Below are 16,001 nucleotides of genomic sequence, written 5' to 3'. Positions count from 1 at the left end.
CACCTGCTCCTGATCAGCCTTCTTGCTCCTGACGAGAACCAGCTGGCTCCAGCTTTCTTAAGCAGGGTTTCCAGCCTCAGTCAGTTGCCGGAAACAACATTAGTTGGTCCTGGCCAGACCTTGCTGCTGCTTGCTTTTCGTGACCATGGGTGCTTGCCTTTCTTGACACCCCCCCCCCTGACCATCTGACTGAACTGAGATACTGCTGACCTTAGGAGTGGACTGAACCTTGCGTTCAGACTCTGCCCTCAGGCAAGTATCCCCTGGCCTCGCCCGCCACTTAGCAGAACGGGACCACAACAAGGGGACAGCTTAGAAGTAAATCATGGAATCACAGAGTTGGAAGGGATCCTCAGGGTCATCTAGTCCAACCCCCTGCAATGCAGGAATCTCAACTAAAGCGTCCATGACTGATGGCCATCCAACCTCTACTTACAAAACACCAATGAAGGTGGGTCCACCTCCTTCTGAGGAAGACCACTCCACTGTCAAACAGCTTTTACTGTCATAAAGTTCTTCCTGTGGTTGTGTTGGAATCTCCTTTCTTGTAAGTTGAATCCATTGATTTGGGTCCTACCCTCCAGAGCTTGTTCCATCTTCCATGTGACGGCTTTTTTATTTTTTAGTTGAATTATCTTAATAGAATCAAAAGGTAAAAACAAAAATGTGTGAACACACCCTCATGTGTACTTTTTCTTGTACACACAAAGATGGAAACCAAATCCTTAAGAGCACAGGGATGTCATCGCAATGTTTGGTGGTAGTCTTTTTATCATTCCACATATTTTTCTATGGATATTATATTTCTTGCCATATTTGTACCATTATTATTATTATTTATTGAACTTATATACCACCATATACCTGGAGGTCTCAGGGCCGTTCACAGAAAAGATCAACATAAAAACCACAAAATATATAATCAGAATATAAACAACAAGCCAATAACCCCCCTTCCCGCCAAAAGAGCCACTGTCAGGGAGCATTATCAGTACAGAATGCAGATGATGATGAGAAAGTCTACTTACATCTCCATCCACTTTCTCTCTCACTCACTGAATGATCAAACCAAAGGAGATCGCTATGCGTCTAGAGCCCTAGCGACCAAGGAGCCAGCAGAGGGAGGTGTCACAATGAAGGGCGTGTCACAAGGACCTCCGCAACCTAGCAACCACCAGCACTGAACTGGCACTACTCTCAACTGACACTACTAAGTTTGCTTATATGGCTTTTAATCCATGTTCAGCCCCAACACATTTTAAAGGGCCATTGGATGTCAATCAGATCAACAAAAGGGCCTGGTTAAAAAGGAACGTTTCTGCTTGGCCCCTAAAGGTGTATAATGAAGGCGCCAGGCAAACTTCCCTGGGGAGAGCTTTCCACAGATGGGGAGCCACTGCAGAGAAGGCCCATTCTCATGCTCCCAGCCTACAAACCTCTCAAGGAAAGAAGGCCCTCAGCAGATGATCTCAGGGTCCTTTAGGTTGCTAGGTTCACATGGAAAGAGGCGGTCCTAGAGGTACTGCAGTCCTAAGCCGTTGAAATACTATAAATACTATAATGCTATAAATACTATAAATACTGTATTGTATTATGATAGTAGTCCGTCCTGTATTTTAGTCCCTTCTAAGGATCACCATATCAATGCTGTCTGGAAAACAATCTGTATTGACATAAACAAATCACTTCCCAGTGACATGTCAGCATTATTAGCCCACCTCACCAGGGATGCGGGTGGTGCTGTGATCTAAAGCCTCTTGGGCTTGCCGATCCAAAGGTCGGTGGTTCGAATCTGCGTTACGGGGTGAGCTCCCATTGGTCTGTCCCGGCTCCTGCCAACCTAGCAGTTCGAAAACATATCAGCGCAAGTAGATAAATAGGTACCACTGTGGCGGGAAGGTAAATGGCGTTTCCGTGCGCTCCGGCTTCTGTCACGGTGCTCCGTTGTGCCTGAAGCGGTTTAGTCATGCTGGCCGCATGACCCGGAAAGCTGTCTATGGACAAACGCTGGCTCCCTCAGCCTTAAAGCGAGATGAGTGCCGCAACCTCATAGTTGCCTTTTACTGGACTTAACCGTCCAGGGGTCCATTACCTTAACCTTTTACCCATTAGCCCACCTTGAATGCTCTTTCTGGTGTAAACACACAATCCGTGCCATTGCATATCCAGGCGAACGCCACCACAGGAAACTAGTTTGTCACAAATAAATACTGTGCCTAAACTCTGCATGCTGGTACACTGTTTACATTTTTGCTTTGGGTGCGTCTCCATACCAGTGCTTCTCAGGGTGCTGAAAGCCTGACACGTCTGTAACTCCTCTTTAAATGTCATGAATGTTGCCTTCTCACCAGAATATTCCTGCTTAGAGTGGCAGCCAAAAAGCTATGGAGGCGCAGGTTAATTTGGTGTCCAGGGCAGCTGTCTACCAGCTCCATCTGGTACTCGGCTAAGACCCTACCTGCTTGCGTACTCTCTCGCCAGAGTAGTACATGCCCTGGTGAACTCCTGTCATGTAATTGATTTTGACGAATTAAGTAACTGAATACAGAAGAAATCTCATCTGTTTAAAGCCTTGGTTTGTGAGCAGCTGAGGCATCGAACAAACTGAAAACTGCTGGATGATAGCGGGCCTTTTCTGCAGTGGCACCAACCACCAGCAACCTCCATACAATCCAAAAGGCATAGACCGTGATGTGTTTTCAACACCCATTAAAAATATACTGGTTTGTTCAGGCGTTCCTTGACTGTTTATATTTAGGTTGCTCTGCTTCATATTTTGTTTTAGTATTCTGATTCTGCCTTTTTGTCGATGGTGGGTTTTTTCATTTGCTTTACAGTCTAGACTTGCGATTTTACGGTTTTCATTCTGTCTGTGTCAGTCTATAACAGGGATTCCCAAACTTGGGTCTCCAGCTGCTGTTGTACTACAATTCCCACCATCCCTGACCACTGATCCTGCAAGCTAGGGATGATGGGAGTTGTAGTCCAACTGGAGACCCAAGTTTGGGAAACTTTGGTGTATAAGTTGATTAAATTAACTAATTGCTTCTTGTCGATGAGAAAGAAGGAAACAGTAGATTTCTTTCCAATTAATAATCTTGTGGGTGTGTTACTTTGTATTTTGTGGTGCAGACGTTCTCTAAATACATGCTAAAGTTCTTTATATCCCCTGTGAATAGCATAACCTTGCAAGGAGTTCCTGATGATAGCTTTGGTTGGTGCGCCGTTTAAGATTTCTGTTGCTTTCTCCGGTTGGGAGCCTGTTAACGCTCAATCTTCGTGGAACGTTCTGGCAACTGCTCTATTCAGCCATTTTATTTTATTTTATTTTGCGGGCGAGATTTTGCTCCGTCAGCATGAGGGCGAAGATGAAGTTTTACATGAATCTCTCCCCCTACTGTGAACCAAGAATTATATATGAAAGGGTGAAACACGTGACAGGGATTTGACAGCTTTGCGCTGCTTCCCTCCGCTTTTCCTGCTGACATGACTAAGACGAAAGGCAGTGTCAAAAGAAGCCTGAGAAGAAAGGAACAATGCAGAGGTTTGCCAGGAGTTGCAGTTATTACCAGAGCGCAGCAGGGGATTTGTTAAAACTTACTCATGAAAAATAACACGGAAATTGGCCTATTATCGCCCTGCACATATCTGGCCCATTTCCTCTCTGTTTATGTTGCAAAACGTAGGGTCAACTGGTTGGGTAGTTCCATCAAGTTACAATGCAGGCAGGTTTTTATGGCTGAGTCTCTATATAGGATGGATAACCTCTCGGATTCACATCTAGAAAAGATGGTGCCAGAAACATTACAAAACAATGCAGGACGGTTTATCTCCGCTGCTATGATCCGCACCTCTAAGCAGATGTGCTCAGCTGGGATGTTCAATTTGGCTTAGAAAGTTGGTGTAAGACAAAGCCACTTCTGAGCTCGGGAGGAGGTGATGTTGCGGGCTTCACGCCCCCAACACGCGTGGAGGCTGGCTTCCAGCCCCGCGCAATCAGGGGAATCCTCGGGCCGCATCATCCCCTGGCCAGCCAATCGGCTGGCTCAGGGAGTGTGGCTTGCCTCATTTAAGGCAAGCGCGGCCCGGGATCTCCCTCTTTGGCCTCTCAGCTTCTTAGGTTTCCCACCCGCCCGCCCTTCAAGGTTCCCCTTCCGACCTTGCTATGGACCTCGGTTGGTCGCTGTTAAGGGGCCTGGTAGGGATTTTGGCTGTGGACCTAATTAACAAGAGTAAGAAAACGGTAATTCATGGATTATCTAGTTTGCCACAAAACGGATCCCAACATCTTCCAAGGCTTTGCCAGATGCCAAAATGCTGCCCATTTCCTGGATGTGTCCAAGAAAATCGGGACGGACGGCAGCCCTACTTGGCAAATTGGCACCGGCCATTTGGTTTTTCGCCTACCTCGTAGCAAATCGTCACAACTTCTTTGGTTTTGGCGGTTAGGCATTGGTAGGGGTATTGTTATGTAGATGTGTTGGGGGGGGAGCGCCATCACCTCCACCAAATATTGAAGGGTAGTCCGGTAAAGGATTCCGGGGGGCGTGGCCTCGTCCGAAGCCTATGGAGGTCAGGGCCTAAAGCGCCCCCCCGAGCGGTGACCCCGGGGGAGTCCCTAGTTGATGTGCATCAGCAGGGCTCCCCCTGCTGGTGGTAACCCTTCCTGGTCTTCAAGCAAACAGGCTGAAGCCAGATAGTCGGATAGGACCAATGCCTAAGCCAATACCGCTCTTTACCTTTAACCAATAAAGTTGTGGCCAATTTTAGCCCATTAACCTAAAATAATTGTCACGTGTCGTTATTCCTACTGGTGGGAGGCGGGAACTCGCCACGCAACAGGTCCATGCAGTGTCAACAGAGCAGGGCTCTTAAGTTCCAAAGCCTAACTCTATTGAAACCAGTTCCAAAATTCCCATTGGTTGGAATGATGTTGGATTGAACTCCTCCTTTGTTTTATTAGCAGGTTTGGGGCTGAAGCTAAACACACTGCCCTAATATAAATGAGGATGTCGCTCATAGGTAGGGCTGCCATCCGTCCCGATTTTCTTCGACACATCTGGGGAATGGGCAGCATTTTGGCATCTGGCAAAGCCTTGGAAGATGTTGGGATCCGTTTTGTGGCAAACTAGATAATCCACGAATTACCGTTTTCTTACTCTTGTTAATTAGATCTACAGCCAAAAGCCCTTGATTTACACTTGATAGGTGTTCAGAAGTGTTGTACATAATTTGGATTGTAATTAACAGTGTAGTTTTGCTAATAAAAGAAGTAGCTTTTGGGAAGAAGATGAAGGCTGTAGGGGTATAATTAGGATAAAGGATTATTGCAGAATTCTCTGTATCAAGTAGAACAAGGCAGATAATAGCTCAGTTTTACTGAACGAACAAATACAAGGGAATAAGTCCAGAAGATTACAGCTCCCTCCCCCTTTTTAGGATTTTTAAGGAAGGCTCATATATGAAAAACTACTGTAAATTAGCACTGACATATCAAGAGATTCTTGGCTTATATACATACATAAAAGCCTAGTTGAAGGTGCCAGGCCATTTGGAATGGGACAAGCTGGAGGAAGTAGCTGCCTCATTAATATGATTGTTTTGATGGAGGAGTGAAAGTCAACACATATAGAGGCACTTTGGTATTATAGATTATAACTAAACACTTGCAACTGTTCAAGGCAAACTATGTATGCAGTCAGAATCAGATAGTAGCACAACGGTATCTCTGACTACCGTGCACACCAACTGACTGCAAAAGTGACAGGAAAGTGTTGGTGCCAGGATCTCGCCCACTCTGCTGATTTTTCTCAGCATGGCGCAGATTTCCTTTTTCAAGGAGTGGGAGGCATTTGTATGCCTGCCCATCACCACATGTGGAGATAAAAACAACTGTGGGATTGATTCCAAAGGTAGCTTGGAGAAATGGTATTCCAATTCCGTTCAGTTGTACTGAACTCCAAAACAATGCCGATGACTTAATGTGAACCATCTTGGGCAGCCCTTGGGATGGAGAACTGATCTTTTTTGCTTTCTCTTTTGCAGGCATAATGGGGAAACAGAATAGCAAACTGGCTCCTGAAGTAATGGAGGATCTGGTGAAAAGCACAGAGTTTAATGAGCATGAACTCAAACAGTGGTACAAAGGGTTTCTAAAGGATTGCCCTAGTGGGAGACTGAACCTCGAGGAGTTCCAACAGCTTTATGTAAAGGTAAGTTGTTGGTTTTTTCTTCCTTTCTTTCTGCACGGCGACTCTAAATGTGACACTGCAAGGTGTGACTGAATACCTTGCCGATCAGAAGGTCGGCGGTTCAAATCCCCGCGACGGGGTGAGCTCCTGTTCCTCTGTCCCTGCTCCTGCCAACCTAGCAGTTTGAAAGCACACCAATGCAAGTAGATAAATAGGTACTGCTGCTGCGAGAAGGTAAACGGTGTTTCCGTGTGCTCTGGTTTCCATCACGGTGTCTCATTGTGCCAGAAGCGGTTTACTCATGCTGGCCACATGACCCAGAAAGCTGTCTGTGGATAAATGCCGGCTCCCTCAGCCTGAAAGCGAGATGAGCGCTGCAACCCCATAGTCGCCTTTGACTGGATTTAACCATCCAGGGGTCCTTTACCTTTTTTTACCTTTTCTTTTAAAGTAACTGTTTTCCAGCCCCGGAAGGAGCATGGCGAGCATTCATGCACTGCAGCTGACACACTAATGTGTCACAACACACAGTTTGGAAAGCTCTGGCCTAGCAACATTTGGTTTTCCGGAAGGGAATTGTCTTCCTGTGGTTCTACTGTCTTATGCCCTTTTTCTTCTAAGAGTTAACACGGTGATCTCCTCAGCCAATGTGCCCAGCTGACATTAGCACTTCTTCAAGAGCACCTTGGCCATCATTTGTGATGAGTGACAAAAGTTGGCATCTGCACACGCTGTGCCATTTTGTGACCTTTGTGTGTTGGATTTCAATTTCTTTAGCAGCTGTGCCACTCAAGTGCACAACAACTTGTGTTGTGCCCTTTTCGTTTTGAAGTGGTGACAAGACACACGCAGCACATCTTCCCCCATTTTGGGAATGCTTTGTTGCCTCCCTATTCCTCAGGTTTGTTCACTCCGATTGCATGGAGCCCGGACAGCCCCGTGGTTTTCTTCGGCGCTGAGGGCGATGAAACAACCGTTGAGACGGCTAGAGCGTCGGTGGCAGAAAACTCACTCTGAATCTGACCGGACACAGGTTAGAGCTCAACGTCGAGCCTACCAAGTGGCGATAGCGACGGCGAAGAAGACTTTCTTCACCGCCTCTATTGCATCTGCAGAAAATAGTAGCAGGAGACTCTTTCAGGTGGTCTGCAATTTAACGGAACCACCTTTACCACTGGGGCCTTGTAAAGACCCCAAGATCTCCTGCAACGATTTTGCAAAGTTTTTTGCAGATAAAATCACTCATATTCGGAAGGAGTTAGACACCACTGTGGGAGCAGGGCTGGGGCGGGAGAGTGCTGGAGCTCTGTCTGGTCCAGTTGCATGGAATCAATTTCAATCCGTTACCCCCGAGGATGTGGACAGGCTGCTTGGACAAGTGAAACTAACCACCTGTCTCCTTGATCCTTGCCCATCCTGGCTAATAAAAGCAAGCCGGGAAGGGCTGGGCGATGGGCTCTGCGGGGTGGTGAATGCTTCTCTCTGTGAGGGAACATTCCCAGATCCGCTGAAAGAGGCGGTCATTAAACCGCTTCTTAGAAAACCATCTTTAGACCCGGCCAGTATTCTTGGGCAAGGTGATTGAGCGAGTGGTTGCTGAACAACTCCAGGCATGCCTGGAGGATGCGGACCATTTGGATCCCTTCCAGTCGGGATTCAGGCCTCATCATGGGACTGAAACTGCTTTGGTTGCGGTGGTTGATGATCTCCGGTGAGCTAGGGACAAAGGTGAGAGCTGTTTCCTAGTTCTGCTGGATCTCTCAGCGGCCTTTGATACAATCGACCATAACATCCTTCTGGACCATCTAGAGGGGCTGGGAGCTGGGGACACTGTTATACAGTGGTTTCGCTCCTTCCTCCTGGGCCATGTTCAGAAAGTGGGGGGGGATGAGTGTTCAGACCCCTGGACCCTCACTTGTGGGGTGCCTCAGGGTTCCGTCCTCTCCCCCATGCTTTTTAACATCTATATGAAGCTGCTGGGAGAGATCATCAGGGGGTTTGGACTGGGTGTCCATCAATATGCAGATGATACCCACCTCTACCTCTCTTTCAAATCAGAACCAGTGAAGGTGGTGAAGGTCCTGTGTGAGTGCCTGGAGGCGGTTGGAGGATGGATGGCGGCTAATGGATTGAGGTTGAATCCTGACAAGACAGAAGTACTGTTTTGGGGGGACAGGGGGCGGGCTGGTGTGGAGGACTCCCTGGTCCTGAATGGGGTAACTGTGCCCTTGAAGGACCAGGTGCGCAGCCTGGGAGTCATTTTGGACTCACAGCTGTCCATGGAGGCGCAGGTCAATTCTGTATCCAGGGCAGCTGTCTACCAACTCCACCTGGTACGCAGGCTGAGACCCTACCTGCCCGCGGACTGTCTCGCCAGAGTGGTGCATGCTCTATCTCCCGCTTGGACTACTGCGATGCACTCTACGTGGGGCTACCTTTGAAGGTGACTCGGAAACTACAACTAATCCAGAATGAGGCAGCTAGACTGGTGACTGGGGGCAGCTGCCGAGACCACATAACACCGATCTTGAAAGACCTACATTGGCTCCCAGTACGTTTCCGAGCACAATTCAAAGTGATGGTGCTGACCTTTAAAGCCCTAAACGGCCTCAGCCCAGTATACCTGAAGGAGCGTCTCCACCCCTATCGTTCTGCCCGGACGCTGAGGTCCAGCGCCGAGGGCCTTCTGGTGGTTCCCTCATTGCGAGAAGCAAAGCTACAGGGAACCAGGCAGAGGGCCTTCTCTGGTAGTGGCGCCCTCCCTGTGGAACGCCCTCCCATTAGATGTCAAAGCGATAAACAACTACCTGACATTCAGAAGACATCTTAAGGCAGCCCTGTTCAGGGAAGTTTTTAATGTGTGATTTTACTGTATTTTTGGTTTCTGTGGAAGCCGCCCAGAGTGGCTGGGGAAACCCAGCCAGATGGGCGGGGTACAAATAATAAATTATTATTATTATTACTCTCCTGCCATTATTGAAATGCACATCTCCCCTTATTTTATTTTTTAAAGTGGGAAGCACAAAAATATCAATTCTCTACATTGTGGCTATCGCCTGTTAAAAATTGTTTGAGCTATGATATCCTGCCGTCGTATTGAGGCTCACATGCATATAGCGCTAGGTGGAAAATCCAGGTTTTATAATTATCTGTTTCAGTGTTTCCCAGACTTGGGTCTACAGCTGTTTTTGGACTCTAATTCCCATCATCCCTGACCACTGGTCTTGCTAGCTAGGGATGATGGCAGTTGTAGTCCAAAGACAGCTAGAGGCCCAACTGTGGGAAACACTGAAATTGAGAACCCTTAGACCTGTGGCTATCTCAGTGTTCTGGGGGCCTCAATTTCCCATAAGCCCCAAGCAGCATGACCCAGTCATGGTAGCAAACTCCCCAGAGTTAGTCTGTTGCATCAGATACAAAGAGCTTTGTGGCATCTTAAAGACAAAGCGACTTGTTGAAAAATGAACTGTTGATGTCGGCCCTGACTGGCAAAATCTTACATGGTAATAAAATGGGTTCATCTTCTTTATGGTTACAATTATTTACATATATTTCTTTATAACATAACAAATAATAATAACAAATGTGACGTAAAATAAAAGCAGATACTGTTTAGTTCTGTCCGTCTTTAGGTTGCCAGCAGACGCTCTGTCGCTTTGCCACAACAGATTTAACACGGACCATCACGGAAGACCGATAAGGCTATTTGGTTACACTTAATTGTAACCAAAGATCTCAGTTGGAGTTGTGACATTTGACTGCAGTGGAAGAAAACCTGAGGAAATGCTAGGAGCAAATTTGAAGTTAGACCAGAGTTTTGCAGTGAAGTGCGTTATGACAGGGCAATCAAGGATAGCTTGGCTGAAATAAGGTTCCCCTAGGAGACTCTAAATAAGATTAGCCTCAGAAAGCTACTGTACTCCTGAGAGGGTGGTAATATTATGGAGAACCATGTTCCTGAATTTTTTGGTAGGCCCCTGAAGACCACAAAGAAGAGACCAAGCTTAGCTGCCAATCTTACGACTTCTAACCATTTCCCCCTGACTGCTTTGAGAACTGGAAATGAGAGCTATGATGAACACTTGGTTCTGTATCATGGATTAGAGATATAGTTGGGACTGTTTTTCTGAGGTTCATGATAACGTTTGATAGACTGTCAGCAATTAATGCTTGCAAACATCTCAGGGGAAGGTTGCTGGAACTTTATCTGAACTTATCTTTAGACACTTGCTTAAACATTTCATAAACTCTATTTAATGTTAACAACTACTCACGGGGGTATGTAGGTCTGTCCTTTCTACACATGCATCTTATCACTTGTTGTGTCTTCTCTTCAAATATCCCTGAAGCTGCACTCCATAGAGCTTTGTATACGAATCTTTATGCCAATCCATCCTTTTAAACAGTTTGCGGAAGGCCACTCAGTGACCTCGTGGGCTTCTTTTTCACATTGTTTGATAGCAATCCATGTCCTTGCACAGACTAAACCAGACCAACAAGCATTTTGTCTGTCTTCAAAATATTTCCGTAATGCATAATTCCAACAACTTGTCCCCCTCCTCAAATGCCAAGTTGGATGTGTGAGATATGCAGAATCCCTTGTAAGCTTTTTAAAAAAATACTTACCTACCCACCGGCTGATTGACAGTGTTTCAAATGAATAGTTTTTTTTTAAATAAATAAATAAATCACACATTAAATTTATGGCCTTTGTGCAAGTTGCCCTTTCAGTAGGTAATAGGAACACAGAATAGGACTGGAGCTCTAGACCAAGAATAGACCTATGTCCCTCCCAGATGTGTCCATTATCCCTGATCATGGGTGGATCTACAGCTATAATTAACTCAGGAATTTAATTGTTATAACAAAAGGGAAAAAAACGCTATGGAAAACCCCTTATCATTTTTTTTGCTCTCTGGTGCCATCTGGTGTTGCATGTTTGTAACGCATTCAAAACACTGTTTTTTGACTAATGTAGCTGAGTCCCAGAAATGGCTGGGGGGGCTGAGTTACAACATCTAAACCGTTTCAGGTTCCCCATCCCTGCTCTAGACAGTGGCCCTAAAACTCAGCTCCCATCTTTATGGCAAGATCAGTAGTAGCTGATGAGATGACAATGGTTTGGTTTGGTTCCTTTCCCAGTTTCCCAACATAGTGGGCTGCTGATGCTTAATGAGAGGGGGAGTCGATGAGGTAAAGGCAGCTCCAGCTGCCGGTCCAATGGTCCAGCGCCTAGCTCTTCTCCCTCTTGGTAGACACCAGCGCCCCATTATGTTGGAAAGCTGGGAGAGCATCATTGCCCATTACTAGGCAAGATACATCTCCCATTGAGTCACATATAGGGATGCGGGTGGCGCTGTGGTCTAAACCAGTGAGCCTCTTGGGCTTGCCGATCAGATGGTCGGCGGTTTGAATCCCCACGACGGGATGAGCTCCCGTTGCTCTGTCCTAGCTCCTGCCAACCTAGCAGTTCAAAATCACGCCAGTGCAAGTCGATAAATAGGTACCAATGCGGCGGGAAAGTAAATGACATTTCCGTGCGCTCTGGTTTCCGTCACAGTGTTTTGTTGTGCCAGAAGTGGTGTAGTCATGCTGGCCACATGACCCAGAAAACTGTCTGTGGACAAACGCCAGTTCCCTTGGCTTGAATGCGAGATGAGTGCTGCAACCCCCTAGTCGCCTTTGACTGGCCTTAACTGTCCAGGGGTCCTTTCCCTTTACCTCTGCCCACAATTGTGTACATGGTATGCATGAGAACGATGCACTTATGCATCCAATATGAAGCTGGAGAGATGAAGGGGAGGGAGCATTGAAAGCATTCTCCCCAGAATACGCGCTTTCATAATAAAAATTCTGCCAGTTTTGTAAAGGGATAAATTAAGCTGACAGATAGCACCCACGATCACCCTGTGAGCTTCATAGCAAATGGGGATTTTAATCTGGGTTTCCTTTGGAAAGACAGCACATCTGGAAAAACAACAACAAGCATTCCTTCAAAACTAAAGTCACAGAGTGAAGATTGTGCTTTCCTGTTCAACTCAACACAACTTAAATGTGCCTCACACGGGTTCGGTTACACCCAAAGGGAACACAAAGTTAATCAAGCCGTGAGCCTTTTCACTGGGAGTTTGCTACTGAATCTCTGAAAGTGCTGTTATGTAGCGAAAAAAGGTAATCTGAGTTCTTACAACCCAGCAATTTTTCATAAAGGATGCATTGTTGGCAATGCAACATTTTGCATTGCCTTTCCTCAGCTTCCTGTAACGCTTCTGTTGTCACTATGAATACACCTCCTCCACACTTGCACTATGAAAAGAGGGTGTTGCGCCAAACACTCCCTTGCATAGTAGGCAGCAAGCGTTGCTTGTGACCTCGCGACTCTTACGGGAGCCAGGAATGTGTTGTGCCTCCTGCCACGCTTGCTAAAATGATTCATATTTAGGCCCAAATCTTCCCTTGGGGCAAGAACCGGGGGCAGGCCCTCCAGAATCTCATATCTTCATTTCCTAACAGTTCAGATTTTTTGTATGGGTTAGGGGTGTTCACAAAGGGTGGGGGTCAGTATATTCGGAGTCAGTGATACTTCCTCATGTACCAGGTACAACAACAACAACAACAACTTCTTCTTCTTCTTCTTCTTCTTCTTCTTCTTCTTCTTCTTCTTCTTCTTCTTCTTCTTCCCATGCCCATCTGACTGGGTTTCCCCAGCCACATAGGGCAGCTCCCAGCAGAATATTAAAAACACGAAAAAACATCAAACATTAAAAACTTCCCTAAACAGAGTTGCCCTCAGATGTCTTCTAAAAGTCAGATAGTCGTTTATTTCCTTGACATCTGATGGGAGGGCGTTCCACAGGGAGGGTGCCACTACTGAGAAGGCCCTCTGCCTGGTTCCCTGTAAGTTCACTTCTTGCAGTGAGGGAACCGCCAGAAGGCCCTCGAAGGAGGACCTCAGTGTCTGGGCTGAACGATGGGGGTGGACGCTCCTTCAGGTATCCAGACGAGGCCGTTTAGGGCTTTAAAGGTCAGCACCAACACTTTGAATTGTGCTTGGAAACGTACTGAGCCTCTTGGGCTTGCCAATCAGAAGGTCAGCAGTTCGAATCCCTGCAATGGGGTGAGCTCCCGTTGCTCCTCACATACCATAATGAATGGGTCAGAATTTTGCAGAGTTCGCCAAATGTTCGCTTTTCACATGTTGTCAGTTTCACACATTACAATGGAGCTGTCTTTTTTCATTCCTCTGGAGTTGTCCCATCCACCCGGCAATGTCTGTTCGGATTAAGTGTGCCGCTTGAATGCCAGTTGATGGGAGCAATATTAAGAGAAGATTGTGGCCTCAGACTCCTACACGACTTGTGGGATTCCCAGAGGTGCTAGGCTGGCCCCAGGCTGTAAAGGTTTCACAACGTTGACCTAGAGTGTGCTTCAATAAAGAGGGAAAAGATTCTTCCATTCTCTCTCTTCTCTGTCTCTCTCTCCCCCCTCCAATTGCTAGCTAGAAATACTTAGAAGTTTGATCAGTTTTAGGGACATAAAGTGAATATTTAAACAAGCTGCTGCTCTTTTCTTTTTTAAAGTGTTTCAAAGTAAAAACAACTACCGTCTGTTCGGGATGCACAGTGCAATCCTATGCTTGGTTAATCAAAAGTAGGTCACACTGTGTTCAGAGGGGCTTAATCCATCAGAAAGCAGGCTTTTTAAAAAAATATATGATTTTTATTAATTTTTACTTATTAGTTATCATTCATACAACAGAACTTCACATCTTATACAATCTTTTTGGACTTACATCAGCCCCTCTGATGGTCTTCTGTTCTTATCACTTATTCTGCATTTCTTAAATTCCTATTGCCTTTAATTCTCTTAACTAACAGTCCCCCTCGTTACCTTTTTTTTGGGCAATATTTCAAATAGTCCACCTTACAAAACTTCTTGCAAACCTACAAGCATAATATGATCCTCACAATTACTCTCCAAATAGTCCATAAATTTATGCCAGTCTTCTGTGAATCTCTGGTCCCGCAGATTTTGAATTCTTCCTGTTAATTTATCTAGTTCTGCATAGTCCATCAGTTTCATCCTCCATTCTTCTTTTGTCGGTAATTCTTGTTTCCAATTTTATGCCAATAATATTCTTGCTGCCACTATTGCATATAGAAATAACTTACAATCCTTTCTTTTTATATCATTTCCTACAATGCCAAGTAAAAGTAAACGGTCAAATTATTTCCTTTGCATACATGTGCAAGCACATAATACAGCATAGGGCAGCAACATTCATCTAGATCATTATTTCCCAAAGTTGGTCTCCAGTTGTATTTGGACCACAGATCCCATTATCCCTGACCATCCCTGACCCACCGGATCCTTTCAGTTATGCTTTCTGTGGTGCAATCTGCATGCTGTACATGGGTGGGAGAGATGGCTTTCTGGGCCAGCCTTTCTCCACCTAAGTTCCCCAGATGTAGAACTACAACTCACCATCCCTGACCACTGGTCCTGCTAGCTAGGGATGATGGGAGTTGTAGTCCAAAATGCGCCTAGAACAATGTGAGTTTCGAACACTATGATGGCCTTGGAAGCTACTGTTGGCATTGCTGCCAGTAGTAGCTGGCAGAAGGTCCTCCAAACGGTGGGGAAGAGGAGCAGGACCAGTGACAGCAGGGCCAATGGATCCAAAGCTGACCCATTTCTTGGAGAGAGAGCTGATGCAAGACCCTCTCTCTGCTGGTGTGGCGAAAACAACCACAGCATCCACTCTGAAACCAAACCACCCCTTCTGCCCTGACCTGCAGCCTGCCCTTCGGATTGTTCTGTCGGTGTATTTCCGTTTTCGGCCTACCGTGAGGCGGCAGAACCTGCACAAATGCCACACTTTTTTTTAAAAAAAAAATTATTAAATTTTCACAAATTATACAGTCAAACACAACAAATCAAACAAAGACATACAAAAAAAGAACAAGTATAGTTTCACATCCTTATTTTCTTAAAACCTATTTCACCGACTTCCTCATACCTCCCCTTTCTACATACCAATTTCAAATATTTAATTCAGCAAATCCTCACCCTTATTTTTATCTAATTGTCAACCTTTCTTTTCTTTTAACTTAAACTTTACAGCCGTAATCCTCTTACTTTCTAAAACCGCATCATTTAACACTCATTAATTTTACAATGTTTCTTAAGATAGTTCTTAAATTTCTTCCAATCTTCTTCCGCCGTCTCTTTTCCCTGGTCATGGATTCTGCCCGTCATTTCGGCCAGTCCCATATAGTCTATCACCTTCATCTGCCATTCTTCCAATGTGGGTAGATCTTGTGTCTTCCAATACTTTGCACTTTACAAACGCCAAACTTTCACACATAAGATCAGCACCTTCCCCAAAGCACCACCTCGCGGCAAACTTTCATGAAATGCTTTGCCGATGTTGGACCAGTTCCGGTTTCCAGTGTTTCCTGAAGCTCACTTCAAAGGCAGTGGGACTTGTAAATCCTCATCACCTCAGCAGCCAGAGCACCAATGCGGTGGGTGGGCCAGGTGGCCCCATATAAACTGACCACAAGATGTGGCACGGACACATCTTTTGAGTGGCAGTGCCCATCAACTTTGGTGGGGGTGGCACCCTCAAATATTTTATTGGGGGGCCCTGAAGGGAGCTCGGCCCCCAGAAATTGGCTCCTATGTTTAGCAGCATAGGAAAACCACTTCCTGTATTGCGCCAGTACATCAGAATCAGTGCTTTTTTTCTAGAAAAAGAGGTGCAGAACTCACCATGAATGCCTCCCTTATTCCCTTATAATGGTAATG

At 45.9% G+C, this 16,001-nt stretch overlaps 1 protein-coding gene and 1 long non-coding RNA gene across 2 annotated transcripts in view; one reads left to right on the top strand and one right to left on the bottom strand.

Annotated features, from left to right (window-relative positions):
* LOC309528326 overlaps positions 1–1,108 on the bottom strand; it is a 30,424-nt gene extending 29,316 nt beyond the window's left edge. Inside the window, exon 1 of the long non-coding RNA XR_014217664.1 lies at positions 1,029–1,108. This is a non-coding gene — a long non-coding RNA (uncharacterized lncRNA). The remainder of the gene's footprint in view (positions 1–1,028) is intronic.
* VSNL1 (visinin like 1) overlaps positions 1–16,001 on the top strand; it is a 104,054-nt gene that overhangs the window by 45,823 nt on the left and 42,230 nt on the right. Inside the window, exon 2 of the mRNA XM_082215695.1 lies at positions 6,046–6,212. Within this exon, the coding sequence (XP_082071821.1) occupies positions 6,051–6,212 (162 nt within the window). The 5' untranslated portion in view covers positions 6,046–6,050. The remainder of the gene's footprint in view (positions 1–6,045; positions 6,213–16,001) is intronic.

The sequence above is a fragment of the Podarcis vaucheri genome, assembly GCF_965113315.1.
Source record: "Podarcis vaucheri genome assembly, chromosome: 3".
Lineage (NCBI taxonomy): Eukaryota > Metazoa > Chordata > Lepidosauria > Squamata > Lacertidae > Podarcis > Podarcis vaucheri.
The sequence above is the reverse complement of the archived record's forward strand: the minus strand, read 5'-3'. Positions and strand labels throughout refer to the sequence as shown.